General features: G+C 36.1%; 1 protein-coding gene, 1 non-coding gene and 1 pseudogene across 2 annotated transcripts; 2 read left to right on the plus strand and 1 right to left on the minus strand.

Annotated features, from left to right (window-relative positions):
* The first annotated feature begins 4085 nt into the window (after positions 1 to 4085).
* LOC116144620 (pentatricopeptide repeat-containing protein At2g16880-like) lies at positions 4086 to 5392 on the plus strand. The gene has a single exon (XM_031430063.1). It carries the CDS (start codon positions 4676 to 4678, stop codon positions 5390 to 5392), a length of 717 nt encoding a protein of 238 aa, XP_031285923.1. The 5' UTR covers positions 4086 to 4675.
* Positions 5393 to 7101: 1709 nt separating this feature from the next.
* Positions 7102 to 9325, plus strand: LOC116144621 (annotated as a pseudogene).
* An 8571-nt stretch (positions 9326 to 17896) lies between these two features.
* LOC116144665 lies at positions 17897 to 18003 on the minus strand. Its single transcript, XR_004130293.1, has one exon. It is a non-coding gene; the product is annotated as a small nucleolar RNA R71 (small nucleolar RNA).
* Between the last annotated feature and the right edge of the window lie 2067 nt (positions 18004 to 20070).

Consider the following 20070-nt stretch of genomic DNA (forward strand, 5'->3'; position numbering starts at 1 on the left):
CATGTTGTTCATCACTCATGATCTTTTTTCCTTTGGGATCAACATGTTCTTCAATATTGTCATTTTCTATGTTTTCGAGATCCACAACTTCCTCTTCCTCTCTTCCTGTATTTTAAAAAATGATGGTTAACTAATATATTATACAAAGAAAAAGAGAACATAAGGGAAAAGAAAAAAAAATACGGATAATATCAATTAGCTTTGGTGCGTAATATAACTTTTGAAGTGCTTTATAATAACTAAGCTAGTTATAACTTCTAGCTTACCAAGATAATTAATCCAATATCTTCTGACTTAACAAAGCGTTGAACAAATAAATTGAAAATACCAATACTATCACAAACAAAAGAAAGAAACAATTTAAAAAAAAAAGTACCTTGCTTGGATCCAATGGAGGTCGCCAAATTGGGATCTCTCTAGTTCTAATGGTGAACTAATGCACTTTTCTTCAGAAGATAATAGCTCAATAAACTTTTTCTTCTCTTCTTCAAACCTGTCATATTTATGTGATATATATTTAAACTTCTTAGACCATGTTTAAATGATTCTTTATATAACCCAAACTCTTTATTCTTAGACCATCTTTAAATGATTCTTTATATGACTCAAACTCTTTATTATAAAAAGTTTATCCATAAAAACAAGAGTCCAACATACTCTTTATCTTTAAAATATAAATTGGAGAGTGAGTTTGACTCTCCATATTTAGAGAGTCAAATTTCACTCTCTATCTTAATTTTAATTAATAAACTACAAGTTCCTATGTATTTTATTTATTAATTATCTCTCTCATTAAATCTCTTTTTTAAAAATAAAAAGCATCTTCATTAATTTTAAAGAGTCTATTATATTTGAATAAAAATTGCGTTCTTTATATTTTAAAATTAATGAAGATACTCTTTATTTATATGAAAGATGCTCTTCAAAATAAAGAGCACAATTGGAGGTGCTCTTATAATGCTAAATTAAAGAGTTTCATTGATTGCATTACACAAGATTAGTTGATATTAATAGATTATTTTAATAAATAAACATATAATTTGTTTGTAGTTCAATTATAAGTGGATATTTGGCTTTAGAGATGAAGGGTAACAAGCTACAAATCTTGCTTAAATCTAATGCTAGGAGTCACATGAGAGTGAAACAAACAATCAGATAATAAGTTAGTTGTAGACAACCAAATACAAATCGATTAATTTGAAACTCTCAAAATTTAAAAGGATAAAAGCTCATATACAATTGCCGATGATTTTTGTTTTTTTTGTTTTTTTTTACGCACAAGTAGCGATAAAATGGTGATAAATTTTGCTTTGTTGCCCTTGATATTTGCTTACCAAAAAATCTGTCAACAAAAACCTTGTGTGGGCAGGTGGGGTGATAGGGACTCTTAGACTTATTATTCAAGAGATTTTAAATTCTATTTCCTTGGGTTGTTAATAGGGTTGGTCACTGGAAGGTTTATCCGATTGTTAATTTTAGGATCTCAAGAGATTAGTCGAGGTGTGCACAAATTAACTCAGACACCCCTAGGCACAGAAAAAAAAAAAAAAAAGTTGTTTTTCCAACACAGTTCACTGTTAATTATTCTTGTCACTCATACTAAACAGCAATAAGCCATATGGATGTCAAAACTTTTAATTACATAAAAAGTTTCTAACCAAACATTATTATTTTTTTCTTCATTCATTTAGCTCTCAAAATAAATTACTTCAACTAATGTTTATAAAAGTTCATAAAACATTCATCAGCTGGTGTCTTCAGTCAAATTAGAAGCTCAAAAAGATGAAGGTATATTCTATTTGGATCCGTTTATCTTGTTAAGAATGATAGCAACTATATACTTAATGTATTCTATATAGGCACACAAGTTTATACATTAAGGTTTTAAGTTTACTCACTGTTCATATTGTTCTGTCACTCATGATCATTTTTCCTTTGGAATTAGGATGTTCTTTAGTATTGTCCTTTTCTGGGTTTTCGAGCTCCACAACTTCCCCTTCTTCTTCCTGTATATTACATGCCTATTAAAATATAAATGATCCTATTAGAAGAATGAAATTACAAAGGATCTCAATGAATTTGGATATCCTATTTCTTGATGTTCACCTTTTTTTGATAAAGAGTTCCAACATATTAGAGTCTTCCCAAATACAGAATTACCATTGTTTGGTTTCATTTTTGGGCGAATAAAGATATAGAAAATTACAAGATATAGAAGCATAAAATGAATAAATAAATCATGCTAAATAAAATATCAACATTTCAAGGAAAATGGTAATAAAATATTAGAAAATCTAGTGAACATACTTGCATATATACATAGTAAAAGGGAGAGTGAATATATTGAGTGTAATTTTAGAGGTGGGAAAAGATAGAAAAATCTCAGAGTTAAAATTTTTTACAATCAGGTCTGGAATGAATGGATTTTTTTATATTTCCTCATCGCATTCTTCAATATTGAGACTCTTCTTCTCCCGTTGTTTCCCTTCATCTTCCATTTTCCTCTTTCTGAAGCTTTGATGACCATTATTTTTCATTTTTACACTTCTTTATAACATAAACTCTTGAAGATGACACATAAGAAATTAATTTCAAAGATTCTTTTTTTTTTTCCTTTATAAGACATTTGGAAGCATGTACTCAATGAAGAACTTCACTTGCTTCATTTTCTCTTTCATTGCATGCCAACCATGATAGGCTATTGGCCTCTAAAATAAGTAGGGTATCTGTTACCAAAGTAGTGAGAATGCCTATATTTCCTCCCTAGTTCAGCTTGAGGGAAGACGTTAGTAAAGGAGGGAAAAGTTTAACTCCCCTCCGTTAATCAGTTGTTGTTTCTATTAACATTCAGTTAACGTTAATAGTTAGTTAAGATCTGATACATCTTTCTTCTAATTTAGCTAATTCAGCTCACAAATTACCCATTGGTTCAATCGATTGTGCAAGCTCCTCATTAATGTCTTACTCAATTCTTCCCGTAATCTCTCCTAAGCTAAGTGATATAATTATATCAAAATAGTCCTAATTAGGGAACAACTATCTATTATTTGGGCTTAAAGTTTGGGCTATTTAATATAATCTTTCAGTTAAATAAAAAATACAAGAGAATCATATATAAATACGGTATTCCATGTTGTCTGCCTCAAACAAAGGCCCCGCATGCCAGGTTCCATGGTTAAGTTTAAGAAACTTAGGGCCTGCAATTCTGAAAACGTGCACATCTACTTCAACAGTAGGAGGAATATGGAGATGAGTCAAATGACCACAGTGAGACTGCACAATGCCTGTCCCACCCTCAGTTTCCTTTGAATCAACAATGGAGGGGCTTCGCGACTCCAGACCCCAAAATCCAATTGATCCACTGCACTGAGTCACACTCGCATGGTTGGTGCGTAATTGTTGAAAACTTCAATGGTCGATCTTCTAGGTGCATAATGTAGAACCTCTTGAAAAGCATGATTACACCATCAAAATCTATCAGAACTTCTCAATACTCTCTCTTGGCTGATTAGACTAATTAGACCAAAACCCAGAAAGCTTAGCTGTTTTGAATTTGTGCAAATTCCGCAAAGCTTCTTCTTTTGGCTTTTGTTTCACTTTCACCACCTCTTCTTGCTTCTTTATTTTCCCTGAATCCTCCATTTTCTTGGGAAATATAAGCCAAACAGAATCCAGTTCCAAACATAGCTTACCACAAATCAACTGATAGAATAACCATTACGTTAAACTATATCGTCTTAGCTTATTGAAATTTGAAAGATGAATGATTACATTTACATTGATTTAATAAAAATAACCAACACAGCAAAATTGGTCTCTTTCTTTCCAAAAGATAACCACATTCATATTTCTCTGACATTCTGCGCGGGGAGGTCCGTATAATTAAATAAAATATCAAGGGAAATGAAAATAATTCTCATATTATAAGGGTACTTTAAAGATCAGGGAAGGTCAGTGAAATTAATCCTTTTAAAATTTTAAACAATTCTCAGAGTTTTGCCCTGCATCTTCTCTCTCCCTCCATTTCCAGATAAACCCCAAAACGCCTAAACAATTGCCACGAGCAAAACTCCACCACCACCACTACCATCAATCCCAAACCAGGAATCAACTGAACCACAACTCTTAAGAACCGTAACTGAGATTCTAGCGAAAGATACAACTCCACTTGAGTCACTCACTCCACACATTCGACACCTCAATCAGCCACTCCTCCTCTCTCTTCTCTCTTCCAAATCCCTATCCCAGAGATCCAACACTGTCCTCTCCTTCTTCAAATGGGCCCAGTCCCGTTTATTTCCCTCTCTCACAGAATCCCCTCTCCCTCTTCTTTCTCTCCTCCCATCACTCTTTCAATATCACAGTACTTGGACGCCAAATCTTTACTCGTTTCTTTCATCAACTCTGATCGCCAACACGTTCTTCATAGCTATATTTTTAACCCCAGTATCTGGAACCCCAAGATATATGGTATTAAGCTGTCGAAACCGCTATTCGACACGTGTATTAGTGCTATGTTGAGTCCGAGAAGCCCCCCTTGGCTGCTCAGATTTTCAGTAAAATTAAGAGGTTGAAAGTTTAGCCTAGATTGTTGACTTGCAATGCGCTTATTAATGGACTGGTAAGAAACCCTTCTTCGCAATCAATTTTGCTTTCTAATAGAGTTTTTAAAGATATGACTAGTGTTCTTGGAGTTAAACCTAATACTAGTACTATTAATGTGTTGATATATGGATGTTGCTTGGAGAATAAGTTTGTGGATGCACTTGAGTGGCTGAAAAAAATGGAGGGTTTTGGTTGTTTACCTGATAATGTAACGTATAATTCGATATTGGATGCTTTGTGTAAGAAAGGTAGGTTGAGTGAGGCTAGGAATTTGTTGTTAGATATGAAGAATAAAGGATTGTTACCCAATCGGAGCATATATAATATTTTGATATGTGGGTATTGTAAGTTGGGGTGGTTGAAGGAGGCAGTGAAGGTGATGGAATTGATGACATTGAATAATTTGTTGCCAGATGTTCGGACATATAATATGTTGATTGATGGGATGTGTAATGACGGAAAGTTGGAGGATGCTTTTAGGTGGGGGAATGAGATGAAGAATTTGAAGTTGTTACCTAATGTGGTTACTGATGATACTATGATTAATGGGTGTTTTGAATCGGGTAGTAGTTTTGAGGCATTTAAGTTGATTGATGAAATGGGTGAGAAAGGAGTGAAGCAGGATGCAGTTACTCATAATATTATAATTAAGTGGTATTTGAAAGAAGGCAGAACAGAAGAAGCGAGTAATACTATGAGGGAAATGGAAGAAAGTGGGTTTCCACCAGATACTGTTACTTACAATACTTTGATAAATGGATATTGTCAAAGCAGGGAAGATGGATGAAGCTTTAGAAACAATGGATGAGATGGGTAGGAAAGGTTGAAGATGAATAGTTTTACACTCAATACTATTCTTCACTCTTTGTGAGAGAAGAAGCTTGATGAGGTGACGTTGCTTAATATGCCAGCAATAGGGGTTATTATCTGATGAGGTGAGCTATGGTACTCTTATCACGGATATTTAAGGACGAAAAGGTGGACCAAGCTTTGAAGCTTTGGGATGAGATGAAGGAGAAAAAGATTGTTCCTAGTATTGTTACCTATAACATTATAATTGCCGCGCTATGTCATTCAAAAGACTGAGCAAGCCTGACAATTGAATAGCTTCTTGAGAATGGTTTAATCCTGAATGAAACCACATACAATACATTATTCATGGGTACTACAGGAAGGGACAAGTTGAAAAAGCATTTCAGTTTCACAACAAAATGTTTGAGAACTCTTCAACCTGACATATTTACCTGTAATATTTCTTAGAGGGCTTGGTGAGAAGTATGCTAGAAAAGGCTCTTAACCTCTTCAACACATGGATTCAAAAGGAGGACAATTGTGCAGTTACTTACAACACGATGATATCAAGTCTATGCAAGGAAGGGAGATCAAGGATACATTTGATCTCTATCTGAAATGAAAGAAAAGAAATTAGGGCCTGATCATTATACATTTACTATCATTCATGGGGCACTAACTGATGCCGGTAGGCTTCAAGAGCAGAGGATTTCAAGTCTAAAATGGTTGAAGAAGGAAAGTTAAAGGATCTGCGAATTCAACTGGTACAGGGCAGACTGTGGTGACTACTGGACTTCTGAGGGTTTGATTCAAGTTCCATTGCTTACTGAAGCAGATCAATGAGCTCTGTAGTCAACAAAATACAGGATGCATGCGCATTTTTGAGGAAACACACACAAAGGGTATCACTATAAACAAATCGACCTACATGATTTAATGAATGGATTAATCAAAAAGGAAAAAGCATTTCAAAAGCTGACCATAGTAGCTAATCCCTCTTGGGACTTCACACATCATCAAATGAGCGCAATTTGACATAGATTCAGCTGCTATTGACACAGAAGGTAAGTTTTTTTTTTTTTTTTTTTTTTCCAGAAGTTGTTTTATTTACTGAAGATCCTGCTACTTGCAATTCCCTTTTTGTGTGATGCTGTTTGTGGCATTTCATGTATTTATAGTTTTTTGATAATTGGAATTAATTGATGAAGGTAGATGATGCATGTCTGAATGCTGGTACACCCTTGTATAAGAGTGCCATAGATTGATATACATAAGTAGCAGTGTATTGTACTGTATACATGTATTAAAAGTTTGAAAATAAGTTGTTGATATTAGTGAATGTGTGTCTAAACTTATCTTCTGTTATATTTCATAGCAAGGAAATGAACCAACAACATTCAGCACGGATACTGCAATTCTTGGCATTTATAACAAACAACGCACATCTATTTTATACCATTTATAAAATTTATTATATTATCTCTATCTTTAAATTAAATATTGTTATAATTATAACTATTTGATAAGCATGAATTGATTTAACAATATTTTCGTGATATCATACACTCGACGAATTAGGAATACCTTTGAATAATGATCCTGTCATTAAAAGGAATGAATAAATAATTTCTTTATATAGGCTCTTGACACCTTATCCAGGAAGAACAACACAAATTATGGGGGATCTTATTTATGTTCGGCAGGATGCCTGATTCAATTATTACATGTCCCTTGTATCTCTTGCTCCTTTTGGTTGATGTTGCTGCTGCCCCCTCATGGCCTTTGGATGTATCTTTATTTGGACATGCTGTCGCCCATTTTCGGGTTTTATTACGCTTTTGCGGGTGTCAGGAATTTATGTGGGCTGTTGAGTGGCTCTCGGTTGGCTGTCAAGTGGTTCCAGTAGGAGGCCAGATACTACTTAGTATGGCCTTGCGGTTGGCTGATTGTTTGTTTGAGGTCTGTATGAGGCTGCTGCTGTTAATGGGTTTGGACCTTTTTTTGGATGTGGCTTCAGAGGGAGACTTGCTTTTAGTTGCCATAATTTCCCTGTGACAGGTGTGCATGTTGTTGCTGATATGTGGACTGATTACAAGGTTTGGGGCTACACTCTGACATGCAGGATATGTTTTGTTAGCTGTGTTCATATGTAAATGGTACAGGCTGTTTCTGTTTTGACGCAGTCCTGCCTTTTTTGTGCTGCTGGTCTGCTGTTTAAGCCTCCGTGAGGTTAGCCGCTGGTTTTCAGGATTGTAAATGCTGATTTTTTGGTTTTTGCTGGTTTTTTTTTGGTTCCTGGGAATGTCCGACGCTTAAACTCTTAGAGACTCTTTGGTCTCATTCTTTTATTCTTTATACTATTCCATTTACCAAAAAATAAATAAAAGTTCCACTTTCCCTACTTTCTTCTTCACTTTTCAACCATGGAAACCTGGTTCCTCATCCTATCTCCTCTTCATTTCTGCAATCATCACACTCTTCTTCAACCATTTCACCAAAAAACCCTCCCAACCTCCCTCCCGGCCCTCCCACCATTCCCATCATCGGAAACTTCCTATTGATTATCAAAACTTTATCGAACTTGAGCCCGTCCTCAGAAAACTCGCTTGAATATGGCCCCGTCTCACTCTCAAAGTGCTCAAACCTGCAATTTCATTGCTGATCGCTCTCTTGCTCTCAGGCTTTGATTCAAAATAGCTCCATCTTTGCTGACCGTCCCACGGCTCTCCCCTCGGACAAAATCGTCTCTGCAATCAGCATAACATCAGCTCCGCCTTTTATGGCCCCATGTGGCGGATCCTCCGCCGTAACCTCACCCCGACATCCTCCACCCCCCGCGTGTCAAGTCTTCTCTCATGCACGCAAGTGGGTATTGGAATTCTCGTAAACAGACTTAAGTCTCACTCAAAATCTGGTGTTGTTTGTTGGTTGATCATGTTCGAACGCCATGTTTTCCTTATTAGCACTCATGTGCTTCGGTGATAAGCTTGAAGAAGAACAAATCAAAGAGATTGACGTGTGCAAGAAATCTGCTTTTGAGCTTCTCGCGGTTTCAGATTCTCAACTTCTGGCCGAGCGTCGGAAAGATTTGTTTCGAAAGCGTTGGGAAGACTGTATCAGTTACTCAAGACAAGAAAACGTATTGATCCCGCTCATAAGGAAAGAAGAGATGAACAAGAGAAGTTTAACACGAATCCGAGCCTGAACAAACAGAAATCCATCTTATGTTGATACATTATTGCTTGAGCCCGGAAGGAAGAGAAAGCTTGAAGAAAGTGAATTAGTGCTTATGCTCAGAGTTTTTCGATGCTGAACTGACACCACATCCACAGCTCTTCAATGATCCTGGCAAACTTAGTGAAGTATCCTGAAACAGGAGAAGCTCTACATGGAGATGAAACAAATCTAATGAAAATATTCAAACCCTCAAGACCAAGAGCCATAAAAGAAGAAGATTGCAGAAGTTGCCGTATCTGAAAGCAGTGGTTTTGGAAGGCCTAAGCGCCCACCCTCCGGCCCATTTTGTGCTGCCACATGCGGTGACAGAAGACCAGTTTGAACGGCTGTTTAGTGCCCAAAAATGGTGTGGTGAATGTCATGGTGGCCCAATGGGTTGGGATCCTGAGTTTGGGAAGATCCGATGGCGTTCAAGCCAGAGAGGTTTTTGAGGAGTAACGAAGAAGAGATTGAGTTTGAATTACCGGAGTAGGGAGATAAGATGATGCCATTTGGAGTAGGAAGAAGGATTTGTCCAGGGTGGAGTTTGGCGATGCTTCATTTGGCGTATTTTGTGGGAAATTTGGTGTGGAATTTTGAGTGGTCAGCTGGAGGAGGATTAGACTTGAGTGAGAAACAAGAGTTTACTTGTTTGATGAAAAAACCATTGCAGGCTCACTTGTCTCCAAGACATACCCAACACAATGATTGAGGGTTGATAATACAGTATTTACACATTAGTTTGCGATACAAATAAAGTCGAAAGCATATCAAAGTTATAGTATAATCGTGTTACTTTTTTTTCTTTTAATAATAACACATTTCTTCCTTTACAATTAAACTTATTACTGTTTTCGCATGCAATGCAAACATTTCATATATAAAATATCAAAATATCACTATGTAAGTATGTTTATTAAAGTGAGTATTATTTATCAATCTATTTATTATGTTAAAAGGGCGGTGGGCAGGTTGGGTTCAAACCTATCACACCCAAAACAAGAATTTTGGATAAAACTTATTTCCAAAAGTTAGTTAAGGGGAAGAAAGTCCACACACACACACACACACACATATATATATATATATAAAGTCCACCAACTTGACAAATGTGAGACAAAGTCAACTTCTAACAATAAGTATAAAATTACACCCGAAATTTCAATCCCAAATTCACTTATTTTCATTGTCAAATCATTCATCACTTCATGATTTTACATCTGACCGCACATACAATTACACATCGCTTGAGAAATAATTTTAGGATAACTTCTAAGATGTTAGTATTATTGTTATATGGATTAAGGTTATCTCATTCACGGGCGGACATACTTTTTGGAAAGTTCCCCAAAATTTAAAAATTCAGTTTGATATCCCTCATATTCTAACCTCCTTACAAGGTATATTATTTGTATGTTATTTTCTTTTTAGGCAATATATTAAGTTATTTATGTGTTTTAATTATAAAATTTTATACATGCATTTCACATTTATTTATTTTTTTATATTTCTATTCATGTGAACTTTGAATATGCATGAACCTCTAAAAAAGGATTGACATTAGAGGATAAATTATTATTTTAGATATCAAAATGGGGGAATTGTTATTTGATGATACTTCATAGTTTAAATTCATTAAACCCAAAATATAATTAATTGAAGGAACAAAAATCTAGAAATAAGCAGAATTTCTTCCCCAAGTTTGCACTACTAATAACTGGACTTGAAGTATATATATAAGCAACATGCATTTCATGTTACAAAAATATATAGTAATTATATTGAGTTTTCATCCCATGAAGATGTTATTAATCCAATTATTAGATACGGTTTATACTTCTCTTAGCCTTGATGAATTATCGGCTTAAAACGATTCATTCTGGGGTCCTTAATTGGAAAGAACAATGGTAAATAATGTATTCTCTTTACTTTTATGTTTTTCTATATTATGTGTTTTTGGCTTTGGTTTCAACAATTAATCCCCAACTTAGTTGCAGAAGATAGTAAATCAAATATAGAGAATTAAACCTGATATTAACATTTCAGATTTCTTAATTAATGCCTATATCATGGATGTTATTGTTACTAATATGAATCACAGTCAGAAAATACTAATATCAAAATATTTTTATTTAACAATGCACCCTGGTATTAATTAAGTTATATCCAAGGATTATTAATAAACTTTAAATAAAGTGCTATTAGTACCAAAAGTTATTATTAATCCAAGCTAGAAATAAACTAGTTGGAGCTTGGAACCTCTTCATTTTTTTCTTCTTGTGAAGTTGTTGCACTTCCTTTGGTTTTCTTCTTCTTTTTTGGACGCTCTTCATTTTCTTGTACTCTCTTCTCCTCAGCCTGCAAATTTTATCATGGCATGATATTCATTAAATTATAACACTAAATAATGATGCTAATTATAGTAAGATATATTTATTGGAGAAAAACATGTCAAGTATTCTCATATTATATATATAAATTAATATTTCATAGTATATTGTGTGAGTCAAAGAGGCTAAAACTGTAGTTGACTTAACTTAGTCAATTGTTTGATAGCCAAAACTCTACCGTTTTGGTCTTGTTTTAGTCAAGTGCATGTTAGCCAAAACTCCACCGTTTTGGACTTTACTGATTGTAGTCTTCTTCCTCAAACATAAAAATAACTCTACTCTTTGTAAAGTGTATCAGTTCAGTTAATAAAATTTTTCCGATTCTTCTCTTCAACTACTTTTCATCTTGTTTCTTGTATGTTCACATGGTATTAGAGTCTTGACTAGCGTCTATGGCAAAAGATTCTGGTGAGGATTCCCGTACTTCTTTGTTGCTTAACAGCTTCGAGGAATTGTTGAGAGAATCTGTCAATCGCTCCACCTCACAGATTCTTAATGAATCAGCAAATCATTCTACCTCAGCTCAAGCATCAAGCTTGCAAGTTATCAACCCGAAGCTCACACACAATAACTATCGATTCTGGAGCTCCCAGGTTCTGTCTACTGTGGGTTCACATGAGCTTGAGGATCACCTACTTGGTAAAATTTCGTGTCCTTCTCCTCTCTTGGTATCTAATTCTGAAATTGATAAGGATTTAGGTCAAATTAGAGGAAATCCTAAGTCTAGCACTAATTCTATGGCAGATAGGTTGAATCCTGATTATGTGATGTGGAAGTGTATTGAAAAATTTCTTGTTAATTGGTTATTGGAGTTGTGTCAAAATGTTTATGTTCTATAGATATCTGGTTTGCTCTTGCACGTGAGTTTGCTAGTGATTCAAAAGCAAGAGCGTTACACCTTAAGAACTTGTTATAGACCACTCACAAATGCAATTTGAGTATTGGTATTATATAAAGAAGATGAAAGAAATAGCTGAGAGTTTGTCAGCTAGTGGACTGGTTATGTCTGATGAAGATTTGCTACAACATATTTTAGAAGGTCTAGGGCCTGAATATGATGCTGTAGTGGTGAATTTGACTTCTAGGCTTGAATCAAAGGTTGACACGATTATGCTACAAGAAGCTCAGTTTTTATTGCAGAAATATGAAATCAGATTGGAGAAATTTAACTCTACTGATCTGTACAATAGCTCTACCAATATTGCCTCTGTTAATAACTCTAGAGTGTTGCATGATATTACAAATGGGGTTTCTGTGACCAATTCTTCCTTTGCTAGTAAAACCTCCCCTATTGCTCCCACGGCTGTAATTCCTTCACTGAATTCATTAGGTAATCCTAACTATCAACAACAATATGTGATTCCAGCTCTTGAAAACTATAATTCCAGTTTATCATAGCAGCCATTTACTCCCAGGCCTCCTGGCTACCAACAGTTTGGAAGAGGTAGAGGAAGAGGTTTTAGTAAAAATAGATTAATTTGCCAAGTATGTAACAAGGCAGGGCACTCTGCATTTCAATGTTACCATCGGTTTAACTTAGCTTACAATGGTGCTTACAATGAAAGTTTTCCTGGCTTACAAATGCAGCAAGCATATAAACAACAACAACCTGTGAATGTTTATAGTTGACATACACAAGTACCCACTGCTCAACATCTTTAGCATCCTCAATTTCCTATTGCCTCACATTCCCATACTATCCAACATTCACTAATTCCCACTGCTCAACATCCCTTCATTGCTTATACCACCAACACGTATAACCCTCCTTTCCGAATGCTCTCTTCTCAACAACCTTTGCCTAATACTCATGCTACTACTAACCAGAATTTTGATGTTTTTAGACCACAACAGCAGCCACTTATCTTATATCAATATCCTTTGCCTGGTTCCTTTTCTTCTAACTTCACCAACAACTCACAAAATACAGCCTTTTCACAATTTTCATTCGAGAGCTTCTTACCAACTTCAACTCCTCATGGTGTTTCTGGTACACCACTCTCAGGATCCAGTCAGGCTTTTCTTGCTGCTACTCATCAAAACAACAGTGGACATACTAGTCCATGCTCACAACCTTAGTTATCACCAGTACACACTGCCCTTGCTACTTCCTTTACTCCTTTGGATCCTGTGTGGTACATGGATTCAGGAGCCACTAACCACGTTACAGTAGACTTGAATCACATGAGTATTAGTGAATTATGATGGTGTTAGTCAGCTTCAAGTAGGTAATGGTGCATCTCTTCCTATTTCACACATTGGGCGCACCTCTTTACCTAGTCTTTTTCAATACAAGAGCCTTTATCTCAAAAATATCTTGTGTGTACCTGGAATTACCAAAAATCTTTTGAGCATCTCTAAATTTACTATTGATAATGATGTTATTGTTGAATTCAATGCTGATTGTTGTCTTGTTAATGACAGGTTGACTAGAGCAACATTACTGCAAGGGGAGCTCAGAGGAGGCCTTTATCAGTTGAATATTTCATACTCCAACTCTGCTTATTCATCATCACTTTCTTCCAGTTATCCTGGTGTGTCTAAACCCTGTCTACCTATGTCTCCTATGTGTAATAATAACTCTGGTTCTTGTGGATCTATGTCTAGTCCTTATCCTAATATGTCAACTGCTAGTACTGTGGAAAATAAAAGCTTGAGTTGTAACTCTACATAGTCTATGCTTGACAATGCTACTAAGTGTAAAGTTCTTTCTATCAATAATAATAAAACTTGTTCCTCTGATCAGTTTCTGCCTAATATAAATTCTGATATTTTTTGTTTTAATGCTGATACAATTGATATTTATTACATGATATGGCACAAACGCTTAAGACATCCTCATTCTCTTATTTTACAAAATAATTGTGTTCGTTTGCCTAAGAACACTGTCTCTAAGAGCAATTCATCATCCACTCATTCACTCTCATTTTGTGATGCATGCCAACCTGGCAAATTACATCTCACTAGTTTTCCTTTGTCCACATCTCAAACTACTGCACCCTTAGAACTTATACATAGTGATGTTTGGGGTCCTACCCCATTACCTTTATCAGAAGGTTTTTGATATTTTGTACAATTTTTGGATGACTATAGTCGATATACTTGGCTCTTTCCTCTTAGAACTAAAGCGAACGTTAAATCGGTCTTTATTAAATTTCATAAACTTGCTAAAAGACAATTTGGTCACAAAGTCAAGTGTCTTCAGTCAAACCAGGGAGGAGAATACATTGCACCACATTCTTATCTCACTAATTTAGGAATTAGATTTAGACATTCTTGCTCACATATACATCAACAAAATGGTAGATGTGAGCGCAAGCGCAGACATATCGTTGAAACTAGTCTAACCCTTCTTGCTCATGCATCCGTGCCTTTACAGTTTTGGTGGCTAGCATTTGAAACTAGAGTATTTCTCATAAATAATATGCCTACGACTACTTTGGCTTACTTGTCTCCTTACCAAAAATTATTTCAAACCCCACCTATTTATGAGTCATTGAAAGTTTTTGGATGTTCTTGCTTTCCATTTCTTCGACCTTTTAATAAGCATAAATTTGACTTTCATTCTACCAAGTGTGTGTTTGTTGGCTATGGTCTAGTTCATAAGGGGTATAAATATTTGAAACCAGATGGAAAAATTGTTTTCACTCCATGTGTCAGGTTTAATGTATCAGAATTTCTTTTTCTCATAGACATGTTGCTTCTTCTTCCTCTCCAAAGTTGTCATCTGAATCAAATACTTCCTCTGGTCAAATTCAATCTCTTCCATTTGCTACCATCACTACACACAGTCTTCCTTCGTCAACAGAACATTCCCCTCTTCCCTCTACAGTAACAAGCTCATCAAAACTGTCTGAAAATGGCACTTCAGCACTAGGTACTTCTTCATGTTTTCCTTCAAACTCGCAATTGCATATTTCTCCTTCAATACCTATTGTACCTAATGATTCCCGTAGTCCTTCATTAAATAGTGAACATTATTCCTCACATACTTATATTACACAACTTGCTCCTTCTCCACAATACTCAACAGATCACTATTCAACTAAGATATCATCCCTTCCTATTATACCACCTAATACTAACCTGCCATCCATTCCACTTGAAGTTGATCTTACACTATCACAGTTCTCTAATACTCTTCAACCCATACACTCTACACAACCAGCTTCCACACATCCTACACAATTGAGTTCTCTTAACCTTCACCTTATGTTAACCTGAGCAAAAGCAGCAGCCATGTCTTCTTTTTCTAGTCCTGCAACAGATCCCTCTATTATTTTTCTATCAGAACAGCATGTTGTTGAACCAGAACCCAGTCCTGTTGTTGAAGCTTTGGCTAATCCTAAGTGGAAAAAGGCAATGCAATTTAAATTTATTGCTCTCCTAAAAAATCAAACCTGGACACTGGTTCCTCTTTCCTCCAATGTGAATATAGTAGGGAACAAGTGGGTATTTAGAACCAAGTATAATGTAGATGGTTCTTTGCAAAAATACAAGGCTAGGTTGGTTGCAAAGGGTTTTCAACAAACCCCTGGACTTGACTACTTTGAAACAACGTTATTTACAATCCTGACTACCAATGATCTAACCTCAAGGAAGACTAAAACAGTAGACCGACAGCACCAAAAAAGGCACGCCTTGTATAAAAAAACAGAGAACAACCTGTACAAAATTACATATTAACTCAACTAACAAAACATACTCTCTACATGTCAAAATGTAACCCCAAAACCTTGTAAACAGTCCACATATCAGCAACAATATGCACACCTGTCATCGGGGAGATAATGGCCATAAATAGAAGGTCTCTCTCTGAAAGCCACATCCACAAAAAGGTCCAAACCCATATACTAGCAGCAACCTTGATAATTCTAGGATTATATTGTTTTATCTAGGCTTTTTGGTCGGATTTTGGATACTTCTTATTTCATTTTCGCCTGAATTGCAACTTAATTGCATATATTTTATGTTTTAGGCAAAAACGTGCAGTTAGAGCAAATAATGAGCGGAATTGAGTTTCTAGACCCAGAAGCAAGTGAATCTCAGGATTCGGGGAAGTTCTGAAGCGGATTTGAAGCACTATGAAGCTTGTTCCTATTGGAGAGTACCAAAGATTGAAGATTCAAGCAAGGAAGGAAGGAAGTAAGCAAGCGGAGGACAGTTTCATAATTTCAGAATTGTTCAGAAAATTTCACCACGATGAAGTACTTTCTTCGCCGCCGCAATAAACTCTAGGGACAGATTAAGAATTTTAAACCAACTCGTTGCCGCGACGAAGCTGCAAGTTTCAGTTTTTCAAAACTGTGCGTTTTATTTTTAGGCGAAAGTTTTAGGTTTTTTTGAACCGACTGTATAAGTGAGACTTAACCATTTTTGAAGGGTTTCGACATTTTTGGGAGAAGGAAGAGAAGTTTGGAGATTGAAATCTTTGGATTCATCAAATAGGGAAGATTTTTGTTCTCTTTTCTTTATTCCAACATGTTGAATGCATTGTTTACTGTTTTTATTTCGATTTGTGTTAATTTTAGTATGAACTAACTCACTTTTGGGTTAGGGTTTTGATGTAATTGAGATTTTTTATGTTTAATCAATAAATTGATGTTGTTTTTACATTCTATTGCATGGATTATGTGATTACTCTTGCTTTTATTGGAATTACTTGTTGAACATGATGAGATTGAGATATGAATCATGTATTAGCTTCTTAGGGTAATTGTCATTGTTGTATTGAACACTAGAGATTGGTTTGAGAATCAATGAAATCAATTTAGGATTCCATTTAGCTTAACGAACTTGGAACTATTAACCTTCAATTTGTTGGGTGCGGAAGCTTATTAGGGAAAAGTAGGAAAACGTAGCTTGAGAAGGTATGTTTTACACATTAGGGAGTCCGATTTATAATCCGTGCATGTGAGTGTAGAAGTAGCATAATTCGTAGACTAATTCATAAAATCATAGTGAAGTCGAAACCCTAACCGTTTGTTTTAATTGATATTTCTCTTGAATTAACCTTGTTGTCATTAATTAGTTTTTAGAGTACGTAGTAAATTTTGTTTTTACTTTAGCTTAATTTTCTCCCGCAAATCCAAACATCTTTCGGTTTCTCCAACTTGATAAACAACTAGGAAAATAAGTGATTAACAAACAATCCTCGTGGGAACGATATTCTACTTATCACTTTATTACTTTTTGCGACTAGTGCACTTGCTACACATCACATGTTGTAATTTCAACGCATCAAGTTTTTGGCGCCGTTTCTGGGGATTGATTTTGTGTTAACATTGAACTTTTCTTGTGTTAGCTAGATTGGAGTTTAATTTTAGTTTTAATTGTTTTCTAGTTTAATTTTGCTGTTCTTTTCTGTTATCTTGTGATCTCACACTTTCTTTCTTTCTGTATAGTTTATGCGAAGAGCTAGATGTCATCCAGTGGTTCCTATCGATCTAGAGATTGAAAGAACCGTAAGAAGGCTTAACAGAGAAAAAAGAGAACGAGAGTCCATAGTCATTGAGATGGCAGAAAACAGAACATTGAAGGAATTTTCAGTACCCACGGTTGATAGCAGTGGTCCAAGTATAACTAGGCCACCAATGCAAGCCACCAACTTCGAAATAAAGCCGGCAATCATCTAGATGATCCAACAGTCAGTGCAATTTAAGGGAGATCTGAAGGAAGATCCAAATTCACACATTGCAAACTTCTTGGAGATTTGCGATACCTTCAAATCAAATGGAGTGTCAGATGACGCCATCAGATTAAGATTGTTTCCTTTTTCATTAAGGGATAAAGCAAATGGATGGTTAATGGCACTACCACCAGGAACAATCACAACCTAGAATGAATTGGCACAAAAATTCTTTACTAAATACTTCATTCCAGCGAAATCTGCAAAGATGAGAAATGATATCACATCGTTTCTACAAGAAGAGACTGAATCACTTTATGAAGCTTGGAAAAGATATAAGGAACTGCTAAGAAGGTGTCCACACCATGGTTTGCCAGTTTGGATGCAAGTCCAAACGTTCTATAATGGGTTGATGGTTAATCTGCAAACGATGGTGGATGCAGCATTGCAAAACAAGACACCTGAAGAAACTTATGAGTTGCTTGAAGTCCTGGCAAGTAACAACTATTAGAGACCCAATGAGAGAGTGCAAATGAAGAAGTCTATAGGTATTCATGAAGTTGATGCTTACACAGCCATTTCAGCCCAACTTACAGCACTTCAGAAGTAATTAAGAGGTATGCAAGGGAATTCTATTCAAACACCTCAACTGACATGTGATTTTTGTGCAGGTAACCATGCGAGCAATGAATGTCAAGTGTGGAACACCTTCGCTTCAGCTTCATCATCATTGGAACAAGTCAACTACTTGGCAGGGAATCAAAGACAACAGAACAATCATTTCTCTAACACATACAATCCTGGTTAGAGAAATCATCCAAACTTGTCTTGAGGTAGTCAGAATCAGCAAAATAACCAATGGAATCAAAGAACAGTGCCAAACAATCAAGTTGGGTGAATAATCAACTAGGGGATCAAAGATTGTCAAAATTGGAGGATATGTTCGGGAAATTCATGCAAGAGACCACAGGTTTCATAAGTGAGACGAGGAAAAATTTTAGAAACCTAGGGGAGTCCATTCGAAACTTGAAGGTATAGATGAGGCAGTTAGCAAAAAAACTGAATCACCGACCACAAGGTTCCCTACCAAGCAACGCAGTGACAAATCCATGTGAACAAGAGAATGCAATAACTCTACAGAGTGGAATAGTCTTGGAAAAGGTGGAACAAACAGGGAAAGAAGAGAACCCACCAAAAGACAAGGAAGATTCTGATGAGGAAGTCGACGAAGAGATCATTGTTGAAGAGAAACCAGCAAGTCCCAGGGAAGATGAACCAAAGAGGGAAGAGAGGCAAAGGCAAAGGCAAAGGCAAAAGAAAGAAAAATTGTCATTTTCCGAGATACCACCAGAGTTGGCACATCACACCCCTCTTGTGTCTTTTCCTCAGACGCTCAAGAAGAAAAATCAGGATAAGTAGTTTACAAAATTCATTAAGATATTTAAAAAACTGCGTATTAACATTCCTTTTGCAGATGCCTTGCAACAGATGCCGAGCTACACAAAATTCTTCAAGGAAATTCTGTCAAACAAAAGGAAGTTGGAAGAGGAGGAAACAGTGATGCTTACGGAGGAGTGTAGTGCCATTCTACAAAAGAAGCTGCCACCAAAACTCAAGGATCCAGGGAGTTTCACTATCCCTTGTGTTATAGGAGATATTACATTTGATAGAGTTTTATGTGATCTAGGTGCAAGCATGAATCTAATGCCTTTTTTCTGCTTTCAGGAGACTAGGGATTGGTGAAGTGAAACCAATGACCATATCTTTGCAGCTTGCAGATAGATCCATCAAACATACGAGGGGCATGGTTGAAGATGTATTGGTCAAGGTGGACAAAGTCATCTTTTCGGCAGACTTTGTTATGTTGGATATGGAAGAGGACAAGGAAATACCTCTCATTTTGGGGCGACCATCTCTTGCCACCGGAAGAGCCCTAATTGATGTGCAAAAAGGAAAATTGCTTTTAAGGGTCCAAGATGAAACGGTGACATTCAATGTTTTTGAGGCCATGAAATTTCCATCAGAGTCAGATTCTTGCTTTAGTGTAGACTTGGTGGACAGACTAGTAGCAGATGCTATTGAAGAGAACACCCCTCAACTACCTTTAGAAGCTTGCATTGCCCAATAAAAAAACAACAGAGGTAGATGAGCTGGCGAAGAATGAGTGTGCTAGACTTTTGGAAGCACTTCAGCCAATTAATGCAAGCCAAGATCCAGAATTTGAAGAGTTTGACATCGAAAAAGAGACGGAAAAGGCAAGAACGGAAGAACCTCCAAAACTTGAACTGAAGCCTTTACCTTCTCACCTCAAATATGCGTATCTTGGTGAATCAGAAACCTTTCCGGTGATCATCAATGCAAGGCTAAGCAAAGTAGAGGAAGAGCGGTTGATTCGGGTGTTAAGGGAGCACAAATCAGCAATTAGATGAACCATATCGG

The sequence above is a fragment of the Pistacia vera genome, unplaced genomic scaffold, assembly GCF_008641045.1.
Source record: "Pistacia vera cultivar Batoury unplaced genomic scaffold, PisVer_v2 Contig45, whole genome shotgun sequence".
Lineage (NCBI taxonomy): Eukaryota > Viridiplantae > Streptophyta > Magnoliopsida > Sapindales > Anacardiaceae > Pistacia > Pistacia vera.

Excerpts from the sequence above, each read along its gene's own strand:
- LOC116144620 (XM_031430063.1), top strand. The coding sequence starts at position 4,676 with ATGACTAGTGTTCTTGGAGTTAAACCTAATACTAGTACTATTAATGTG.